This window comes from Somniosus microcephalus, chromosome 18, assembly GCF_052327205.1.
Source record: "Somniosus microcephalus isolate GS21.2 chromosome 18, FLI_Smic_1.0, whole genome shotgun sequence".
NCBI lineage: Eukaryota > Metazoa > Chordata > Chondrichthyes > Squaliformes > Somniosidae > Somniosus > Somniosus microcephalus.
Window position 1 is genome coordinate 72,890,702 of NC_141004.1, and position 24,649 is coordinate 72,915,350.

The following is a 24,649-nucleotide window of genomic DNA, read 5'->3' on the forward strand; positions in this document are numbered from 1 at the left end:
TCTCCGACCCGGGCGGGGTCAGGCCGCACCCACTCCGACCCGGGTGGGGTCAGGCCGCACCCTCTCCAACCCGGGCGGGGTCAGGCCGCACCCTCTCCAACCCGGGCGGGGTCAGGCCGCACCCTCTCCAACCCGGGCGGGGTCAGGCCGCACCCTCTCCAACCCGGGCGGGGTCAGGCCGCACCCTCTCCAACCCGGGCGGGGTCAGGCCGCACCCTCTCTGACCCAGGCGGGGTCAGGCCGCACCCTCTCCGACCCAGGCGGGGTCAGGCCGCACCCTCTCCGACCCGGGCGGGGTCAGGCTGCACCCTCTCCGACCCGGGCACAGGTAAAGCAAAGGAAAATATCACATTAAAATATGAAGAAGCAGAGTAACGGCAATTGTTTCAGCTTGTAGAAAACTAAAGTATCTTTCCCAGGACTCATCTGAGATGGAGAGCTCACTCCCGCTCGGACTTTCTCCCATATAGTGACAAGGGAAACAATCTGACTTCTGAAACACACGCAGCCTCACTCCACCACGCACATTGCCCCCACCTCCTCACACACACACACCCACCACCACCCCCCCCCCACCAGGTTAATACAAGGGCTATGTGATTATCACACCGTGTTAAACAGAGCAACTCTCACAATACAGCCCAATGCGTTTTATTCCAGCAGCTGTTGGGTTTAGTTCTGAAGTGGACAGTGTTTATGATTGGAGTGAATGTGACTGGGCCCAGGCCCCCTCCTGCTGCTAAGTAACTGCACTCCGCACCCTCACAGACTGGTTACAGCAGCACTGTGCAGCTGAGCATCCTTCTTGCCCTCACCAGCAGGAGATCTTGGGCAGAGATCCGCACGGAATACGAGAAGGTGTCGTCATCCTCATCCTCCACAAACTGATGCGGGTTTCCCGTCCAAACCTTAATCTGCAGAGAAAGAAAACCACACAATGGAACTCAGGGACGGGAGCAATAAACGTGACACACACGCAGACTCTCACTACAAGATCTCAGCTCAATCCAAATTATGCAGCACCCCAGGCAGGACAAGTTCCATAAGCTGCTCAGTGATGTCCTGTCCTGTAACAGGGCAGGACATGTGAAAATTAAGTACAGGAAATCGTGAACCTTTTCAACTCTCTCTATTAAGACACATATCTGCCTTCATGTTACTGTACAGCTTTTAAACTCATTAGTATTGCATCCCTGTGATCAGCCCTTTAACATTTTGATTTAAATACGAGTTCCCGCAGTGCGACATGAGATGTATTATGGGATGCCCTGGGCTGTTTCCAAACGGTGCACTTGACAGGCAATAAAATATGTTCACTAAAAGCAAGCATCAGGCTGTCCAGGCAGGATCCAGACATCAACTGTGTCAAATTAACTTTAAGATAAAGAAATCAAGACAATGAATTACGAGAAATGGTGGTCAACATGTTCGGGCCCACAATCTCCTGACGTCACAACAGCTTGTGTGGTGATTAATATAAACGGGTATGCACCAGTGACCCACAGTTCAGTGTCCTGTCTCCGACCTTAGCTGTCATCTGGCCGTACAGAATGCAGTACAGGAGCTGAAACCTCACCTGCTCCTCGGTGATCTGCATGTACAGGATGATGTAGTAGATCAGTTCAGGCAGGGCCTTCTTCACGGTGCTCTTAAACTTCCTGTTCTCCAGTAGTGTGTGCACAAACTCAAAAATATTGAACACCAAGTTCTCAAACCCCAGCACCTCACCTCAGAGGGAAAAACAAACAGATATCACTCAACCTGTTCCAGCAACAGGGTCAGTCAGCCAGACAGCAGGAACGCCGAGCTCAGGTTCTGCAACTGGGAACCTACGGTACACAACGGCACTGCTGCTTGTTCAGGGGACTCGAGATACACTCCATGATTTGGATCTTGCCTGTGATAGGGAAGCTCAGTGATGGCCAATTCAGCCATGACCCTAAACACCACGGTCAATCCCAGCCAGGTGACACAGTGACACACCAAACCTAATACCAGATTGTACATTCTACCTCCAACCCCAACAACACGGCTTCCTGTCACAGCCTCACCACTTCCCATTCATTCCCTCTCCGCTCTCATTGAAGCCGCTCTTCTGCAGCTCCCCCCAGCCCACTGATGAGCTCAGACAAAGAAATATACAGAGGTTACAACACAGACACAGGCCATTCGGCCCAGCCAGTCTGTGTCAGCATTTACCACCCAGTTCCGTATCTCTTTATCCCCGTCCTTCGTCTACCATCCAATCTATTCCTGAGTGTTGACAGTTTCTGCCTCAACCACTAACTCTGGAAGTGAATCCCACAGCCTCACAACTCCGTGTGAAGAGGTTTCTCCTGCCCTCTGGTCTAAATCTCTTACATTTAATCCGGTATCTATGGCTCCTCGTTCTAACTTCCATTCCAGGTTAATTTCCTCTGGTTAAAGTGCGAGTAATAATTTCTTAGCACTCAGTGTTTAGCAGGGAAAAGCGATGCTCCCACTTACCATCCGAATCCACTGGATCATCCACTTCTTCCATGTAATTCACCTCTGTCCTTACGTAAGTGTCATAATGTTAAGGGAAACAGCAACAGTTTAACTACCTCAGTCCTTAGATTGCCTCAGTCCCCTTTACTCGCTATGGACATAAATAAAGGCCACAAACGCTGCCAATTTGTCATTTATTAACCTCATCACTCCACAGTTTTTCCTTTTCACCATTGAGCAGGCTGCTTCGAACTACTCTCACGACAGTCAGGGCTCTGGGAGCGCAACACATCAGCCAATCCATGAGTAAACCAGGTGAACAGGTCACCTTCACAGTTTGAGCCGTGTTGAGACCTGCACCTGTCTGGGGAGATGAAGCACTGTGAGCTAGAGGGAAGAGTGTCCTTCATAGGAAACACTGTGTGGGGGGGGGGGGGGGGGGGGAGGAAAAAAAGAGAGCAAATCAAAACCGCTCAAAACAAAGAGAGATTACTGAATAAATTCTACACGTCCTAACCTTCATTCCTTTAAGGAAAAGAGCAGGTAGCGAGCCATCCCGAACTGGGCTGGGTACCTGCCAGAGGAGACTATCCTAAACCTGAGAAACCACATGGGAGCCAAGCTCCCACAGACTGAACAGAGGCAGCTTTCCCATCAGCCAGTACCGCGTACCATCGTGGGGCGGCAACTTACAGTTCAATTATAGGGCACAAGGTACTCGAAGGCAGTGCAAGCAACAGGCCTGAAAGGGGGATGGGATCAAGGTGAGAAGACCATTCAACTCCCAGAGGACCCGGCCTGAGAATCCACGACCAACACGGTGTATATTTACAGCGCAACTTTGATTCAATGGATTAATAATCTCAGGAAAGTTTTCATTCTTCTGATCAATGTCGGACTGGGTTTGAGGAGATCGACAGCCACGCACTAAGGAAAGTTTAAACTAACAGCAAGATTAACCATTTACAAAAAAAGAAATCCCACTGATTTCTGACCCACTACTTCCTTCCACATTGCTGGGTTGCAGATCAGGAGTCATAGGGAGTGGCACTGAGCTATGCGAAGGATATATGGCCGCACTCTCAGTTAGTGTACTCCACACAATCGGCAGGATTTGCTGCATTGATGAAATCATGTGCTTCGGAAAATTCTTCACCAGCGCCGTCACTGCCTGTAACAGAGGGAGAATCAGGAACCGTCATTGTCTGTAACACACAGAATCAGGAGCAGGGCCGTCACTGTCTGTAACAGAGAGAGAGAATCAGGTGCAGGGGTCAGGGCCGTCACTGTCTGTAACACACACTGAGAATCAGGAGCAGGGGTCAGGGCCGTCACTGTCTGTAACACACACTGAGAATCAGGAGCAGGGGTCAGGGCCGTCACTGTCTGTAACAGAGAGAGAGAATCAGGTGCAGGGGTCAGGGCCGTCACTGTCTGTAACATACTGAGAATCAGGAGCAGGGGTCAGGGCCATCACTGTCTGTAACACACACTGAGAATCAGGAGCAGGGCCATCATTGTCTGTAACACACACTGAGAATCAGGAGCAGGGGTCAGGGCCATCACTGTCTGTAACACAGAGAGAGAATCAGGTGCAGGGGTCAGGGCCGTCACTGTCTGTAACATACTGAGAATCAGGAGCAGGGGTCAGGGCCATCACTGTCTGTAACAGAGAGAGAGAATCAGGTGCAGGGGTCAGGGCCGTCACTGTCTGTAACAGAGAGAGAGAATCAGGTGCAGGGGTCAGGGCCGTCACTGTCTGTAACACACACTGAGAATCAGGAGCAGGGGTCAGGGCCGTCACTGTCTGTAACAGAGAGAGAGAGAATCAGGAGCAGGGGTCAGGGCCGTCACTGTCTGTAACACACACTGAGAATCAGGAGCAGGGGTCAGGGCCGTCACTGTCTGTAACAGACAGAGAGAATCAGGTGCAGGGGTCAGGGCCATCACTGTCTGTAACACAGAGAGAGAATCAGGAGCAGGGGTCAGGGCCGTCACTGTCTGTAACAGAGAGAGAGAATCAGGAGCAGGGGTCAGGGCCGTCACTGTCTGTAACACACACTGAGAATCAGGAGCAGGGGTCAGGGCCGTCACTGTCTGTAACACACACTGAGAATCAGGAGCAGGGGTCAGGGCCGTCACTGTCTGTAACACACACTGAGAATCAGGAGCAGGGGTCAGGGCCGTCACTGTCTGTAACACACACTGAGAATCAGGAGCAGGGGTCAGGGCCGTCACTGTCTGTAACACACACTGAGAATCAGGAGCAGGGGTCAGGGCCGTCACTGTCTGTAACACACACTGAGAATCAGGAGCAGGGGTCAGGGCCGTCACTGTCTGTAACAGAGAGAGAGAATCAGGTGCAGGGGTCAGGGCCGTCACTGTCTGTAACATACTGAGAATCAGGAGCAGGGGTCAGGGCCATCACTGTCTGTAACACACACTGAGAATCAGGAGCAGGGGTCAGGGCCGTCACTGTCTGTAACACACACAGAGAATCAGGAGCAGGGGTCAGGGCCGTCACTGTCTGTAACACACACTGAGAATCAGGAGCAGGGGTCAGGGCCATCACTGTCTGTAACACACACTGAGAATCAGGAGCAGGGGTCAGGGCCATCACTGTCTGTAACACACACTGAGAATCAGGAGCAGGGGTCAGGGCCATCACTGTCTAACACACACTGAGAATCAGGAGCAGGGGTCAGGGCCGTCACTGTCTGTAACACACACTGAGAATCAGGTGCAGGGGTCAGGGCCATCACTGTCTGTAACACACACTGAGAATCAGGAGCAGGGCCATCATTGTCTGTAACACACACTGAGAATCAGGAGCAGGGGTCAGGGCCATCACTGTCTGTAACACACACTGAGAATCAGGAGCAGGGGTCAGGGCCGTCACTGTCTGTAACACACACTGAGAATCAGGAGCAGGGGTCAGGGCCGTCACTGTCTGTAACAGAGAGAGAGAATCAGGTGCAGGGGTCAGGGCCGGCACTGTCTGTAACAGAGAGAGAGAATCAGGTGCAGGGGTCAGGGCCGTCACTGTCTGTAACATACTGAGAATCAGGAGCAGGGGTCAGTCTCTGAAGGGCCCTCGGTGTTTGCGTGGCAGTTTCTCAGTGACGGCCACCTCTGGGGTCCCTGCTTGAATTCCTTCTTTGAGCCCAGGGTTTGTGCAGCATTACCCAACCAGCGAGATATAAATCATTAAATGGCACCACTTCCATTACTAACAGCGAAGGAGATTATCTGGTTCCAAGGCCCAGCCTGCCAGCACTGCCTCCTTCCGCCAATCTACCCACCTTTAACACCTCCATCTTCAGCCCGCTGTCAGAGCTTGGGCCATCAGGCATCTGTAGGGACTGTACAAACGCCTCTGTGAACTGCTGTACCACAGGGAAGATCAATGCCTTGGCCGCACCCTGGAAGATGTACAGAAAAGGCCTTCAAATATACCGCACGCGTGCATACATACCACATGCATAAATACACAAGTACATACATCAGACACAAGCAGGTATATACGCACATCACACTAATGCATGTAGTAGAAGAAATAAAACAAGTGAATTCGAACTGCAAATTCAGCTTAAAGGATATCATGCAGTGGCCTGGCTACAATCTGGGCATGATTGGGAGATAAATATTCCCGGTTATAAGGTTTTCAGAAAGGACAAGGAAATTGGAAAAGGAGGGGTCATCGCAATATTGACAAGCGACACGATTACAGCAATAGAAAGAGGATATCAGTAAGGGTGAGCTGGCAGTAGAAAAGTTATGGGTAGAATTGAGGAATTGAATGGGGTGTAAGCAATGTTCTCCAATTCTTTTTTTGGGTGCACGGCCCATTCAAAATACCGCGTAATCTTAGCTTTCCCTACGTAAAAGCCCGTGAGCCAGCTGTGCGAGAGCTGCAGAGTGCTGCATAGCTTAAAGGGAACATTTAATGTAAGACTTTGGTGGAAGTTGTCTACAGACCTCCTCGTAGCAGAGATGAAGTAGTGGAATGCAGAAACACAGAGATCAGAGAAGCTTGTTGCAGAAACAGAGTGGTTGTAATGGGAGACTTTAATTTTCACACAGACCGGGAGAAGCAGAACAGCTCCAGTCCCAAAGGCAGTGAATTTCTTGAGTGTATTCAGGACAGTTTCCTGGAACAATATGTTGTGAAGCAATAAGCGAACAGGCCATACTAGATTTAGTGATGAGTCATGAGCCTGAATTAGTCAACAATCTGTCGGTAAGGGAACATTGAGCTCACAGTGACCATATTACGATAGGTTTGCGGGAGAAGAGCGAGTCACCAACCAAAGTTTTAAATTTAGGTAAGGCTTTGGAGGGATGAAGCTGGAACTGACAATAGACTGGGCAGAACTATTAACGGATAAAACTACTGATGAACAGTGGGAGGTGTTCAAAGTAGTATTTGGTTGGATACAAGACCTGTACGTACCCCTAAAGGGCAAGAGCTCTACGTGTGTAATCAACCTACCTGGGTCAACAAGGGAAGTGAGAGATAGTATAAAACTAAAAGAAAGGGCTTATACAAAGGCAAAGAACTGTAGAAATCCTGCGGACTGGGAGAGATAGAAAGAACAGCAAAGAGATATAAAGAAAGTGGTAAGAGCTGTTAAAATGAATACAGGAAAAAGCTTGTGAGCGATATAAAGGACAACACTAAAGGTTGTTACAAGTATATTAAGAGAACGAGGGTGACTAAAAGTAATGTGGGCCAATTAATGTCAGACGTAGGTGATATTGTAATTGGAAATCAGGAAATGGCAGACTTGCTTTGTATCGGTCTTCACAGTAGAGGATGAGGATAAAATGCCAGAGATACAAGGAAAACTAAAAATAAATCAAGGGCAGGAAATAACTAGATTCAAGTAAAAAATGGTGATGAGTAAATCCCCAGGACCTGATGGTTTCCACCCCAGGGAATTAAAAGAGGTAGGTAAGGAAATTGTAGGTGCTCTAGTCATGATCTTCCAAAACTCTGATTCCGGAATTGTCCCCTTGGATTGGAACATTGCCAATGTCACTCCACTGTTTAAGAGGGGTAGGAGAGAGAAATGATTAGTCGAACGTCAGTTGTGGGGAAGTTACTAGAATCTGTTATTAGGGACAGAGTGGCCGAGCATTTGAACAAATGTGAGCTGATCAGAGAGAGCCAGCACTGATTTGTAACGGGTAAGTCATGTCTAACTAACCTGGAATTTATAGAGGAAGCAACTAACGTGGTAGATAAGCAAGTGTCTATGGATGTTACTTATATGGACTTCCAGAAGGCATTCGATAAGGTTCCACAGAAGAGACTGTTAATAAAAATGAGAACGTGTGTAATTGGAGGCTACCTTTGACATGGATATGGAGTTGGTAAGGAGGTAGGAGACAAGAGGGAAGGGATAATGAGTACATACTCAAATTGGTAGGATGTGACGAGTGGCGTCCCCCAGGGATCTGTACTGGGGCCTCAACTTTTCATTATTTATAAATGAGACAGATGAAAGAATCGAGAGCTGTATATCCAATATTGCTGATGACACGGAGTTCGGTGGCACAGTAAATAGTTTAGATTGGAGCAGAAAGTTGCAAAGGGACATTGATAGATTAATTGAGTGGGCAAAACTGTGGCAGATGGAGTTCAATGGGGGGGAAGTGAGGTCATCCACTTTGGGCCTAAAAGACAGATCAGACTATTTTCTAAGTGGTGAGAAGCGATGATCTGTGGAGGACCAGAGAGATTTAGGGGTCCAAGTAGAGAAATCACTAAACGCTAGTGGACAGGTACCAAAATAATTAAAAAGCTAATGGAATGTTGGTCTTTATCTCTGGAGGACTGGAACACAAAGGGGTGAAGTGAAGTTCCAGCTGTTCAGAGCCTTGGTCAGACCCCATCTGGACACTGGGCTCAGTTCTGGGCCCCGCTCCTCAGGAGGGATAGACTGGCCTTGGAGAGGGAGCAGCGCAGATTCACCAGAATGATACCGGGGCTGAAAGGGTTAAATTATGAGGACAGGTTGCACAGACTAGGCTTGTATTCCTTTGAATATGGAAGATTAAGGGGTGATATAATTGAGTTTAAGCTGATTAAAGGAGTTGTTAGGGTAGGTAGAGGGAAACTATCTCCTCTAGTGGAGGAGTCCAGAACAAGGGGGCATAACCTTAAAATTAGAGCCAGGCCGTGCAGGGTGTTGTCAGGAAGCACTTTTTCACACAAAGGGTAGTGGAAATCTGGAACTCCACCCGCACCCCCCCCACCCAAAAAAAGCTGTTGAGGCTGGGGGGGGTGTCAACTGAAAATTTCAAGACTGAGATTCATAGATTTTGTTCAGGAAGGGTATTAAGGTTACAGAACCAAGTCAGGTAAATTGAGTTAAGATACAGATGAGCCATGATCTAATTGAATGACGGAATAGCCTACTCCTGTTCCTCCGTACATATGCATCACACCCCCACGGACGTATCACTTACACAGATATATCACACGCATAGCAAGACATGCGGCATGTGGCAACCGGCAGTAATACACACAGGCAATGAGTGGCCCCTGCCAGTGTAAAACACGTTGGCAATGACAGGGTCCAACCAGTGTAAAACACGTTGGCAATGACAGGGTCCAACCAGTGTAAAACACGTTGGCAATGAGTGGCTCCTACCCACAGTAATACACGTGGATAATGAGGCTCCTACCCACAGTAACACACGCGGGCAATGAGGTTCCTACCCACAGTAATACACGTGGGCAATGAGTGGCTCCTACCCACAGTAATACACATGGGCAATGAGTGGCTCCTACCCACAGTAATACACATGGGCAATGAGGCTCCTACCCACAGTAATACACGTGGGCAATGAGTGGCTCCTACCCACAGTAATACACGTGGGCAATGAGGCTCCTACCCACAGTAATACACGTGGGTAATGAGAGGCTCCTACCCACAGTAATACACGTGGGCAATGAGTGGCTCCTACCCACAGTAATACACGTGGGCAATGAGTGGCTCCTACCCACAGTAATACACGTGGGTAATGAGTGGCTCCTACCCACAGTAATACACGTTGGCAATGAGGCTCCTACCCACAGTAATACACGTGGGCAATGAGTGGCTCCTACCCACAGTAATACACGTGGGCAATGAGGCTCCTACCCACAGTAATACACGTGGGTAATGAGAGGCTCCTACCCACAGTAATACACGTGGGCAATGAGAGGCTCCTACCCACAGTAATACACGTGGGTAATGAGAGGCTCCTACCCACAGTAATACACGTGGGCAATGAGTGGCTCCTACCCACAGTAATACACGTGGGCAATGAGAGGCTCCTACCCACAGTAATACACGTGGGCAATGAGTGGCTCCTACCCACAGTAATACACGTGGGCAATGAGTGGCTCCTACCCACAGTAATACACGTGGGCAATGAGTGGCTCCTACCCACAGTAATACACGTGGGTAATGAGTGGCTCCTACCCACAGTAATACACGTGGGCAATGAGTGGCTCCTACCCACAGTAATACACGTGGGCAATGAGTGGCTCCTACCGACATTAATACACGTGGGCAATGAGAGGCTCCTACCCACAGTAATACACGTGGGTAATGAGTGGCTCCTACCCACAGTAATACACGTGGGCAATGAGAGGCTCCTACCCACAGTAATACACGTGGGCAATGAGTGGCTCCTACCCACAGTAATACACGTGGGCAATGAGTGGCTCCTACCCACAGTAATACACGTGGGCAATGAGTGGCTCCTACCGACATTAATACACGTGGGCAATGAGTGGCTCCTACCCACAGTAATACACGTGGTTAATGAGTGGCTCCTACCCACAGTAATACACGTGGGCAATGAGTGGCTCCTACCCACAGTAATACACGTGGGCAACGAGTGGCTCCTACCCACAGTAATACACGTGGGCAATGAGTGGCTCCTACCCACAGTAATACACGTGGGCAATGAGTGGCTCCTACCCACAGTAATACACGTGGGCAATGAGAGGCTCCTACCCACAGTAATACACGTGGGCAATGAGTGGCTCCTACCCACAGTAATATACGTGGGCAATGAGTGGCTCCTACCCACAGTAATACACGTGGGCAATGAGTGGCTCCTACCCACAGTAATACACGCGGGCAATGAGAGGCTCCTACCCACAGTAATACACGTGGGCAATGAGAGGCTCCTACCCACAGTAATACACGTGGGCAATGAGTGGCTCCTACCCACAGTAATACACGTGGGCAACGAGTGGCTCCTACCCACAGTAATACACGTGGGTAATGAGAGGCTCCTACCCACAGTAATACACGTGGGCAACGAGTGGCTCCTACCCACAGTAATACACGTGGGCAACGAGTGGCTCCTACCCACAGTAATACACGTGGGCAATGAGAGGCTCCTACCCACAGTAATACACATGGGTAATGAGTGGCTCCTACCCACAGTAATACACGTGGGCAACGAGTGGCTCCTACCCACAGTAATACACGTGGGCAACGAGTGGCTCCTACCCACAGTAATACACGTGGGCAATGAGTGGCTCCTACCCACAGTAATACACGTGGGTAATGAGTGGCTCCTACCCACAGTAATACACGTGGGCAACGAGTGGCTCCTACCCACAGTAATACACGTGGGCAATGAGTGGCTCCTACCCACAGTAATACACGTGGGTAATGAGTGGCTCCTACCCACAGTAATATACGTGGGCAATGAGTGGCTCCTACCCACAGTAATACACCTGGGCAATGAGAGGCTCCTACCCACAGTAATACACGTGGGCAATGAGTGGCTCCTACCCACAGTAATACTCGTGGCCAATGAGTGGCTCCTACCCACAGTAATACACGTGGGTAATGAGTGGCTCCTACCCACAGTAATACACGTGGGTAATGAGTGGCTCCTACCAACAGTAATACACGTGGGTAATGAGAGGCTCCTACCCACAGTAATACACGTGGGTAATGAGTGGCTCCTACCCACAGTAATACACGTGGGCAATGAGTGGCTCCTACCCACAGTAATACACGTGGGTAATGAGAGGCTCCTACCCACAGTAATACACGTGGGCAATGAGAGGCTCCTACCCACAGTAATACACGTGGGCAATGAGTGGCTCCTACCCACAGTAATACACGTGGGCAATGAGAGGCTCCTACCCACAGTAATACACGTGGGCAATGAGAGGCTCCTACCCACAGTAATACACGTGGGCAATGAGTGGCTCCTACCCACAGTAATACACGTGGGCAACGAGTGGCTCCTACCCACAGTAATACACGCGGGCAATGAGTGGCTCCTACCCACAGTAATACACGTGGGCAACGAGTGGCTCCTACCCACAGTAATACACGTGGGCAATGAGTGGCTCCTAACCACAGTAATACACGTGGGCAATGAGTGGGTCCTACCCACAGTAATACACGTGGGCAATGAGTGGCTCCTACCCACAGTAATACACGTGGGCAACGAGTGGCTCCTACCCACAGTAATACACGTGGGCAACGAGTGGCTCCTACCCACAGTAATACACGTGGGCAATGAGTGGCTCCTACCCACAGTAATACACGTGGGCAATGAGTGGCTCCTACCCACAGTAATACACGTGGGCAATGAGAGGCTCCTACCCACAGTAATACACGTGGGCAATGAGTGGCTCCTACCCACAGTAATACACGTGGGCAATGAGAGGCTCCTACCCACAGTAATACACGCGGGCAATGAGTGGCTCCTACCCACAGTAATACACGAGGGTAATGAGTGGCTCCTACCCACAGTAATACACGTGGGCAACGAGTGGCTCCTACCCACAGTAATACATGTGGGTAATGAGTGGCTCCTACCCACAGTAATACACGTGGGCAACGAGAGGCTCCTACCCACAGTAATACACGTGGGCAATGAGTGGCTCCTACCCACAGTAATAAACGTGGGCAATGAGTGGCTCCTACCCACAGTAATACACGTGGGTAATGAGAGGCTCCTACCCACAGTAATACACGTGGGCAATGAGAGGCTCCTACCCACAGCAATACACGTGGGCAACGAGTGGCTCCTACCCACAGTAATACACGCGGGCAATGAGTGGCTCCTACCCACAGTAATACACGTGGGCAACGAGTGGCTCCTACCCACAGTAATACACGTGGGCAACGAGTGGCTCCTACCCACAGTAATACACGTGGGCAATGAGTGGCTCCTACCCACAGTAATACACGTGGGCAACGAGTGGCTCCTACCCACAGTAATACACGTGGGCAATGAGTGGCTCCTACCCACAGTAATACACGTGGGCAACGAGTGGCTCCTACCCACAGTAATACACGTGGGCAACGAGTGGCTCCTACCCACAGTAATACACGTGGGCAACGAGTGGCTCCTACCCACAGTAATACACGTGGGCAACGAGTGGCTCCTACCCACAGTAATACACGTGGGCAATGAGTGGCTCCTACCCACAGTAATACACGTGGGCAATGAGTGGCTCCTACCCACAGTAATACACGTGGGCAATGAGAGGCTCCTACCCACAGTAATACACGTGGGCAACGAGTGGCTCCTACCCACAGTAATACACGCGGGCAAAGAGTGGCTCCTACCCACAGTAATACACGTGGGTAATGAGTGGCTCCTACCCACAGTAATACACGTGGGCAACGAGTGGCTCCTACCCACAGTAATACACGTGGGCAACGAGTGGCTCCTACCCACAGTAATACACGTGGGCAACGAGTGGCTCCTACCCACAGTAATACACGCGGGCAATGAGAGGCTCCTACCCACAGTAATACACGTGGGCAATGAGAGGCACCTACCCACAGTAATACATGTGGGCAACGAGTGGCTCCTACCCACAGTAATACACGTGGGCAATGAGTGGCTCCTACCCACAGTAATACACGTGGGCAATGAGTGGCTCCTACCCACAGTAATACACGTGGGCAATGAGTGGCTCCTACCCACAGTAATACACGTGGGCAACGAGTGGCTCCTACCCACAGTAATACACGTGGGTAATGAGTGGCTCCTACCCACAGTAATACACGTGGGCAACGAGTGGCTCCTACCCACAGTAATACACGTGGGTAATGAGTGGCTCCTACCCACAGTAATACACGTGGGCAATGAGTGGCTCCTACCCACAGTAATACACGTGGGCAATGAGTGGCTCCTACCCACAGTAATACACGTGGGCAACGAGAGGCTCCTACCCACAGTAATACACGTGGGCAATGAGTGGCTCCTACCCACAGTAATACACGTGGGCAATGAGTGGCTCCTACCCACAGTAATACACGTGGGTAATGAGAGGCTCCTACCCACAGTAATACACGTGGGCAACGAGTGGCTCCTACCCACAGTAATACACGTGGGCAATGAGTGGCTCCTACCCACAGTAATACACGTGGGCAATGAGTGGCTCCTACCCACAGTAATACACGTGGGCAACGAGTGGCTCCTACCCACAGTAATACACGTGGGCAATGAGTGCCTCCTACCCACAGTAATACACGTGGGCAATGAGTGGCTCCTACCCACAGTAATACACGTGGGCAACGAGTGGCTCCTACCCACAGTAATACACGTGGGCAACGAGTGGCTCCTACCCACAGTAATACACGTGGGTAATGAGTGGCTCCTACCCACAGTAATACACGTGGATAATGAGAGGCTCCTACCCACAGTAATACACGTGGGCAATGAGTGTCTCCTACCCACAGTAATACACGTGGGCAACGAGTGGCTCCTACCCACAGTAATACACGTGGGCAATGAGTGGCTCCTACCCACAGTAATACACGTGGGTAATGAGTGGCTCCTACCCACAGTAATACACGTGGGCAATGAGTGGCTCCTACCCACAGTAATACACGTGGGCAATGAGTGGCTCCTACCCACAGTAATACACGTGGGCAACGAGTGGCTCCTACCCACAGTAATACACGTGGGCAATGAGAGGCTCCTACCCACAGTAATACACGTGGGCAACGAGTGGCTCCTACCCACAGTAATACACGTGGGCAATGAGAGGCTCCTACCCACAGTAATACACGTGGGCAATGAGTGGCTCCTACCCACAGTAATACACGTGGGCAATGAGTGGCTCCTACCCACAGTAATACACGTGGGCAATGAGAGGCTCCTACCCACAGTAATACACGTGGGCAACGAGTGGCTCCTACCCACAGTAATACACGTGGGCAACGAGTGGCTCCTACCCACAGTAATACACGTGGGTAATGAGTGGCTCCTACCCACAGTAATACACGTGGGTAATGAGTGGCTCCTACCCACAGTAATACACGTGGATAACGAGTGGCTCCTACCCAAAGTAATACACGTGGGCAATGAGTGGCTCCTACCCACAGTAATACACGTGGGTAATGAGTGGCTCCTACCCACAGTAATACACGTGGATAACGAGTGGCTCCTACCCACAGTAATATACGTGGGCAATGAGTGGCTCCTACCCACAGTAATACACGTGGGTAATGAGTGGCTCCTACCCACAGTAATACACGTGGGCAATGAGTGGCTCCTACCCACAGTAATATACGTGGGTAACGAGAGGCTCCTACCCACAGCAATACACGTGGGCAATGAGTGGCTCCTACCCACAGTAATACACGTGGGCAATGATTGGCTCCTACCCACAGTAATACACGTGGGCAATGAGTGGCTCCTACCCACAGTAATACACGTGGGTAATGAGTGGCTCCTACCCACAGTAATACACGTGGGTAATGAGTGGCTCCTACCCACAGTAATACACGTGGGCAACGAGTGGCTCCTACCCACAGTAATACACGTGGGCAATGAGTGGCTCCTACCCACAGTAATACACGTGGGCAATGAGTGGCTCCTACCCACAGTAATACACGTGGGCAACGAGTGGCTCCTCCCCACAGTAATACACGTGGGCAATGAGTGGCTCCTACCCACAGTAATACACGTGGGCAATGAGTGGCTCCTACCCACAGTAATATACGTGGGCAATGAGTGGCTCCTACCCACAGTAATACACGTGGGCAATGAGAGGCTCCTACCCACAGTAATACACGTGGGCAATGAGTGGCTCCTACCCACAGTAATACACGTGGGCAATGAGTGGCTCCTACCCACAGTAATACACGTGGGCAATGAGTGGCTCCTACCCACAGTAATACACGTGGGCAACGAGTGGCTCCTCCCCACAGTAATACACGTGGGCAATGAGTGGCTCCTACCCACAGTAATACACGTGGGCAATGAGTGGCTCCTACCCACAGTAATATACGTGGGCAATGAGTGGCTCCTACCCACAGTAATACACGTGGGCAATGAGAGGCTCCTACCCACAGTAATACACGTGGGCAATGAGTGGCTCCTACCCACAGTAATACACGTGGGCAATGAGTGGCTCCTACCCACAGTAATACACGTGGCCAATGAGTGGCTCCTACCCACAGTAATACACGTGGGTAATGAGTGGCTCCTACCCACAGTAAGACACGTGGGTAATGAGTGGCTCCTACCCACAGTAATACACGTGGGTAATGAGAGGCTCCTACCCACAGTAATACACGTGGGTAATGAGTGGCTCCTACCCACAGTAATACACGTGGGCAATGAGTGGCTCCTACCCACAGTAATACACGTGGGTAATGAGAGGCTCCTACCCACAGTAATACACGTGGGCAATGAGTGGCTCCTACCCACAGTAATACACGTGGGCAACGAGTGGCTCCTACCCACAGTAATACACGTGGGCAATGAGTGGCTCCTACCCACAGTAATACACGTGGGTAATGAGTGGCTCCTACCCACAGTAATACACGTGGGCAATGAGTGGCTCCTACCCACAGTAATACACGTGGGCAACGAGTGGCTCCTACCCACAGTAATACACGTGGGCAACGAGTGGCTCCTACCCACAGTAATACACGTGGGCAATGAGAGGCTCCTACCCACAGTAATACACGTGGGCAACGAGTGGCTCCTACCCACAGTAATACACGTGGGCAATGAGAGGCTCCTACCCACAGTAATACACGTGGGCAATGAGTGGCTCCTACCCACAGTAATACACGTGGGCAATGAGTGGCTCCTACCCACAGTAATACACGTGGGCAATGAGAGGCTCCTACCCACAGTAATACACGTGGGCAATGAGTGGCTCCTACCCACAGTAATACACGTGGGCAATGAGAGGCTCCTACCCACAGTAATACACGTGGATAACGAGTGGCTCCTACCCACAGTAATACACGTGGGCAATGAGTGGCTCCTACCCACAGTAATACACGTGGGTAATGAGTGGCTCCTACCCACAGTAATACACGTGGATAACGAGTGGCTCCTACCCACAGTAATATACGTGGGCAATGAGTGGCTCCTACCCACAGTAATACACGTGGGTAATGAGTGGCTCCTACCCACAGTAATACACGTGGGCAATGAGTGGCTCCTACCCACAGTAATACACGTGGGCAATGAGTGGCTCCTACCCACAGTAATACACGTCGGCAATGAGTGGCTCCTACCCACAGTAATATACGTGGGTAACGAGAGGCTCCTACCCACAGTAATACACGTGGGCAATGAGTGGCTCCTACCCACAGTAATACACGTGGGCAATGAGTGGCTCCTACCCACAGTAATACACGTGGGCAATGAGTGGCTCCTACCCACAGTAATACACGTGGGTAATGAGTGGCTCCTACCCACAGTAATACACGTGGGCAACGAGTGGCTCCTACCCACAGTAATACACGTGGGCAATGAGTGGCTCCTACCCACAGTAATACACGTGGGCAATGAGTGGCTCCTACCCACAGTAATACACGTGGGCAATGAGTGGCTCCTACCCACAGTAATACACGTGGGCAATGAGTGGCTCCTACCCACAGTAATACACGTGGGCAACGAGTGGCTCCTACCCACAGTAATACACGTGGGCAATGAGTGGCTCCTACCCACAGTCATACACGTGGGCAATGAGTGGCTCCTACCCACAGTAATACACGTGGGCAATGAGTGGCTCCTACCCACAGTAATACACGTGGGTAATGAGTGGCTCCTACCCACAGTAATACACGTGGGCAATGAGTGGCTCCTACCCACAGTAATACACGTGGGCAATGAGTGGCTCCTACCCACAGTAATACGCGTGGGCAACGAGTGGCTCCTACCCACAGTAATACACGTGGGCAATGAGAGGCTCCTACCCACAGTAATACACGTGGGCAATGAGTGGCTCCTACCCACAGTAATACACGTGGGCAATGAGTGGCTCCTACCCACAGTAATACACGTGGGTAATGAGTGGCTCCTACCCACAGTAATACACGTGGGCAATGAGGCTCCTACCCACAGTAATACACGTGGGCAATGAGTGGCTCCTACCCACAGTAATACACGTGGGCAATGAGTGGCTCCTGCCCACAGTAATACACGTGGGCAATGAGAGGCTCCTACCCACAGTAATACACGTGGGCAATGAGAGGCTCCTACCCACAGTAATACACGTGGGCAATGAGAGGCTCCTACCCACAGTAATACACGTGGGCAATGAGTGGCTCCTACCCACAGTAATACACGTGGGCAATGAGAGGCTCCTACCCACAGTAATACACGTGGGCAATGAGAGGCTCCTACCCACAGTAATACACGTGGGCAACGAGTGGCTCCTACCCACAGTAATACACGTGGGCAATGAGAGGCTCCTACCCACAGTAATACACGTGGGCAATGAGAGGCTCCTACCCACAGTAATACACGTGGGCAATGAGTGGCTCCTACCCACAGTAATACACGTGGGCAATGAGTGGCTCCTACCCACAGTAATACACGTGGGTAATGAGTGGCTCCTACCCACAGTAATACACGTGGGTAATGAGTGGCTCCTACCCACAGTAATACACGTGGGCAATGAGGCTCCTACCCACAGTAATACACGTGGGCAATGAGTGGCTCCTACCCACAGTAATATACGTGGGTAATGAGTGGCTCCTACCCACAGTAATACACGTGGGCAATGAGGCTCCTACCCACAGTAATACACGTGGGCAATGAGTGGCTCCTACCCACAGTAATACACGTGGGCAATGAGTGGCTCCTACCCACAGTAATACACGTGGGCAATGAGAGGCTCCTACCCACAGTAATACACGTGGGCAATGAGAGGCTCCTACCCACAGTAATACACGTGGGCAATGAGAGGCTCCTACCCACAGTAATACACGTGGGCAATGAGTGGCTCCTACCCACAGTAATACACGTGGGCAATGAGAGGCTCCTACCCACAGTAATACACGTGGGCAATGAGAGGCTCCTACCCACAGTAATACACGTGGGCAATGAGTGGCTCCTACCCACAGTAATATACGTGGGTAATGAGAGGCTCCTACCCACAGTAATACACGTGGGCAATGAGTGGCTCCTACCCACAGTAATACACGTGGGCAATGCGAGGCTCCTACCCACAGTAATACACGTGGGCAATGAGTGGCTCCTACCCACAGTGATACACGTGGGCAACGAGTGGCTCCTACCCACAGTAATACACGTGGGCAACGAGTGGCTCCTACCCACAGTAATACACGTGGGTAATGAGTGGCTCCTACCCACAGTAATACACGTGGGCAACGAGTGGCTCCTACCCACAGTAATACACGTGGGTAATGAGTGGCTCCTACCCACAGTAATACACGTGGGCAATGCGAGGCTCCTACCCACAGTAATACACGTGGGCAACGAGTGGCTCCTACCCACAGTAATACACGTGGGCAATGAGAGGCTCCTACCCACAGTAATACACGTGGGCAATGAGTGGCTCCTACCCACAGTAATACACGTGGGCAATGAGTGGCTTCTACCCACAGTAATACACGTGGGCAATGCGAGGCTGCTACCCACAGTAATACACGTGGGCAACGAGTGGCTCCTACCCACAGTAATACACGTGGGCAATGAGTGGCTCCTACCCACAGTAATACACGTGGGCAATGAGTGGCTCCTACCCACAGTAATACACGTGGGCAATGAGTGGCTCCTACCCACAGTAATACACGTGGGCAATGAGTGGCTCCTACCCACAGTAATACACGTGGGCAATGAGAGGCTCCTACCCACAGTAATACACGTGGGCAATGAGTGGCTCCTACCCACAGTAATACACGTGGGCAATGCGAGGCTCCTACCCACAGTAATACACGTGGGCAACGAGTGGCTCCTACCCACAGTAATACACGTGGGCAATGAGTGGCTCCTACCCACAGTAATACACGTGGGCAATGAGTGGCTCCTACCCACAGTAATACACGTGGGCAATGAGTGGCTCCTACCCACAGTAATACACGTGGGCAATGAGTGGCTCCTACCCACAGTAATACACGTGGGCAATGAGAGGCTCCTACCCACAGTAATACACGTGGGCAATGAGTGGCTCCTACCCACAGTAATACACGTGGGCAACGAGTGGCTCCTACCCACAGTAATACACGTGGGCAACGAGTGGCTCCTACCCACAGTAATACACGTGGGCAACGAGTGGCTCCTACCCACAGTAATACACGTGGGTAATGAGTGGCTCCTACCCACAGTAATACACGTGGGCAACGAGTGGCTCCTACCCACAGTAATACACGTGGGCAATGAGTGGCTCCTACCCACAGTAATACACGTGGGCAATGAGTGGCTCCTACCCACAGTAATACACGTGGGCAATGAGTGGCTCCTACCCACAGTAATACACGTGGGCAATGAGGCTCCTACCCACAGTAATACACGTGGGCAATGAGAGGCTCCTACCCACAGTAATACACGTGGGCAATGAGAGGCTCCTACCCACAGTAATACACGTGGGCAATGAGTGGCTCCTACCCACAGTAATATACGTGGGTAATGAGAGGCTCCTACCCACAGTAATACACGTGGGCAATGAGTGGCTCCTACCCACAGTAATACACGTGGGCAATGCGAGGCTCCTACCCACAGTAATACACGTGGGCAATGAGTGGCTCCTACCCACAGTGATACACGTGGGCAACGAGTGGCTCCTACCCACAGTAATACACGTGGGCAACGAGTGGCTCCTACCCACAGTAATACACGTGGGTAATGAGTGGCTCCTACCCACAGTAATACACGTGGGCAACGAGTGGCTCCTACCCACAGTAATACACGTGGGTAATGAGTGGCTCCTACCCACAGTAATACACGTGGGCAACAAGTGGCTCCTACCCACAGTAATACACGTGGGCAATGAGTGGCTCCTACCCACAGTAATACACGTGGGCAATGAGTGGCTCCTACCCACAGTAATACACGTGGGCAATGAGTGGCTCCTACCCACAGTAATACACGTGGGCAATGAGAGGCTCCTACCCACAGTAATACACGTGGGCAATGAGTGGCTCCTACCCACAGTAATACACGTGGGCAATGAGAGGCTCCTACCCACAGTAATACACGTGGGTAATGAGTGGCTCCTACCCACAGTAATACACGTGGGCAACGAGTGGCTCCTACCCACAGTAATACACGTGGGCAATGAGAGGCTCCTACCCACAGTAATACACGTGGGCAACGAGTGGCTCCTACCCACAGTAATACACGTGGGCAATGAGTGGCTCCTACCCACAGTAATACACGTGGGCAACGAGTGGCTCCTACCCACAGTAATACACGTGGGCAACGAGTGGCTCCTACCCACAGTAATACACGTGGGCAACGAGTGGCTCCTACCCACAGTAATACACGTGGGCAATGAGAGGCTCCTACCCACAGTAATACACGTGGGCAATGAGTGGCTCCTACCCACAGTAATACACGTGGGCAACGAGTGGCTCCTACCCACAGTAATACACGTGGGCAATGCGAGGCTCCTACCCACAGTAATACACGTGGGCAATGAGTGGCTCCTACCCACAGTAATATACGTGGGCAATGAGTGGCTCCTACCCACAGTAATACACGTGGGTAATGAGTGGCTCCTACCCACAGTAATACACGTGGGTAATGAGTGGCTCCTACCCACAGTAATACACGTGGGTAATGAGTGGCTCCTACCCACAGTAATACACGTGGGTAATGAGTGGCTCCTACCCACAGTAATACACGTGGGTAATGAGTGGCTCCTACCCACAGTAATACACGTGGGCAATGAGTGGCTCCTACCCACAGTAATACACGTGGGCAACGAGTGGCTCCTACCCACAGTAATACACGTGGGTAATGAGAGGCTCCGACCCACAGTAATACACGTGGGTAATACATAGATACATAGAAGATAGGAGCAGGAGTAGGCCATTCGGCCCTTCGTGCCTGCTCCGCCATTCGATGAGATCATGGCTGATCCTTTAATTCAGTATCCCGTCCCCGCCTTCTCTCCGTAACCCTTAACCCCTTTTGCCCGTAGAAATATATCTAATTCCCTCTTAAATATATTTAATGAGCTGGCGTACACTGCCCTCTGTGGCAATGAGTTCCACAGGTTCACCACTCTCTGAGTGAAGAAATTCCCCCTCATCTCTGTCCTAAATGGTTTAGCCCTTATCCTTAAATTATGTCCTCTAGTTCTGTTCTCACCCGCCAAGGGAAACATTCCTTCTGCATCCAGTCTGTCTAGACCTGTCAGAATTTTATACACTTCTATGAGGTCCCCTCTCAATCTTCTAAACTCCAGTGTGTACATCCCTAAACTACATAGTCTCTCCTCATAGGTCATTCCCGCCATTCCTGGTATCAGCCTGGTGAATCGCCGCTGCACCCCCTCCATGGCAAGAACATCCTTCCTCAGATGAGGCGACCAAAACTGTACACAGTACTCGAGGTGTGGTCTCACCAGTGCCCTGTACAGCTGCAGCAAGGTATCCCTGTTCCTGTATTCTAACCCTTTTGCTATGAAGGCCAGCATACCGTTTGCCTTCTTGACCGCCTGTTGCACCTGCATGCTCGCCTTCAGTGACTGGTGTACAAGAACACCCAGGTCTCTCTGTACTTCCCCCTCTCCCAATCTATTGCCATTTAAATAATAATTTGCCCTCCCGTTCCTGCACCCAAGGTGGATAACTTCGCACTTGTCCACATTATAGTGCATCTGCCATTTATCCGCCCAATCGCCCAGTCTGTCCAAATCGCTCTGGAGCTTCCTGGTCTCTTCCTCTGAGCCCACCCCCCCTCCTAGTTTAGTGTCGTCTGCAAATTTGGAAATGCTGCATCCGACTCCCTGATCCAGGTCATTAATGTAAATTGTGAACAGCTGGGGGCCCAGGACAGATCCCTGTGGTACCCCACTTGTTACTGCCTGCCATTCAGAAAATGAGCCGTTTATTCCAACTCTCTGTTTTCTATCTGACAGCCAGTTCCCTATCCACGCCAAAACTTTCCCCTTTATCCCATGAGCCTCAATTTTCCATGCTAATCTTTTATGTGGGACCTTATCGAAGGCCTTTTGGAAGTCCAGGTACACCACATCTACTGGCTCTCCCCCATCTATTCTACCAGTTACTCCCTCAAAAAATTCCAATAGATTAGTCAAGCACGATTTACCCTTTGTAAATCCATGTTGACTCTGTCCTATCCTGTCCCCATTTGCTAAGTGCTCCGCTATTTCATCCTTAATGATGGACTCCAGCATTTTGCCCACAACTGATGTAAGGCTTACAGGTCTGTAATTACCTGCTTTTTCCCTACCCCCCTTTTTGAATAGTGGGGTAACGTTAGCTACCCTCCAATCCATCGGCACTGTTCCCGAGTCTAATGAATTCTGAAAAATCATCCTTAGTGCATCCGCTATCTCTAGGGCCACCTCCTTCAGTACCCTAGGATGCATGTTATCAGGCCCTGGGGATTTGTCCACCTTCAATCCCTTTAGCTTCCTTAACACCATATCCTTAGAGATATTGATTTGCGTCAGTTCCTCCTTTGCCAATGTCCCTATTTTTCCCGATATCCCACAGTAATACACGTGGGCAATGAGAGGCTCCTACCCACAGTAATACACGTGGGCAATGAGTGGCTCCTACCCACAGTAATACACGTGGGCAATGAGAGGCTCCTACCCACAGTAATACACGTGGGCAATGAGAGGCTCCTACCCACAGTAATACACGTGGGTAATGAGTGGCTCCTACCCACAGTAATACACGTGGGCAATGAGAGGCTCCTACCCACAGTAATACACGTGGGCAATGAGTGGCTCCTACCCACAGTAATACACGTGGGCAATGAGAGGCTCCTACCCACAGTAATACACGTGGGCAATGAGAGGCTCCTACCCACAGTAATACACGTGGATAATGAGAGGCTCCGACCCACAGTAATACACGTGGGCAATGAGTGGCTCCTACCCACAGTAATACACGTGGATAATGAGAGGCTCCGACCCACAGTAATACACGTGGGCAATGAGAGGCTCCTACCCACAGTAATACACGTGGATAATGAGGCTCCTACCCACAGTAATACACGTGGGCAATGCGAGGCTCCTACCCACAGTAATACACGTGGATAATGAGAGGCTCCGACCCACAGTAATACACGTGGGCAATGAGTGGCTCCTACCCACAGTAATACACGTGGGCAATGAGTGGCTCCTACCCACAGTAATACACGTGGGCAATGAGTGGCTCCTACCCACAGTAATACACGTGGATAATGAGGCTCCTCCCCAAAACACAGGAAAGCACATTCCAGGTACAACACACTGACATTTACTTGATGCTGCCGTTTTACTTCAACCTCCAGTATCAGTGCCGCAGATATTCATCCCACTTTCCTCTTGGTCTTCACCCTCTCCATTCCCCCAGTAAATATGTGGAACGAAGTACAAGAAAAAGAATTGAATCAATCCTGATCAGGAGGAGCGTTTGAGGATTCTACAGATTGAAAGGATCGGTTTGATTCATATGGTGATTTGGAGGTGGTGAATCCACAATTGAGGTAGTGATGCTTTTTGTTTGAAAGGAGCTGGCTTGCTGAGCCGAATGAGTTTGATTCCAGGCTTTAAGCCTTTCACTTACCTTCTCGACCTCCTCAATGGCACAGATAAGATTGGCACATGTGGTGAAGATCTCAACTGCACGCGCTCTTGTCCGAATGCTGTAAACCTACAGAAACAAACATACAATCAACACCCGCAGTTTACATAGGATATGCAGCACATAAACAGGCCATTCGGCCCAACCAG

General features: G+C 50.8%; 1 protein-coding gene across 1 annotated transcript in view; it reads right to left on the reverse strand.

The window, feature by feature from the left end:
* Nucleotides 1-24,649, reverse strand: part of ipo9 (importin 9) — a 141,662-nt gene that overhangs the window by 55,900 nt on the left and 61,113 nt on the right. The window contains exons 7-12 of the mRNA XM_086011802.1: nt 24,483-24,569; nt 5,772-5,891; nt 3,540-3,640; nt 2,488-2,546; nt 1,577-1,728; nt 816-914 (exon numbers count right to left, since the gene is read on the reverse strand). Coding sequence (XP_085867928.1) covers nt 816-914; nt 1,577-1,728; nt 2,488-2,546; nt 3,540-3,640; nt 5,772-5,891; nt 24,483-24,569 — 618 coding nt within the window. The remainder of the gene's footprint in view (nt 1-815; nt 915-1,576; nt 1,729-2,487; nt 2,547-3,539; nt 3,641-5,771; nt 5,892-24,482; nt 24,570-24,649) is intronic.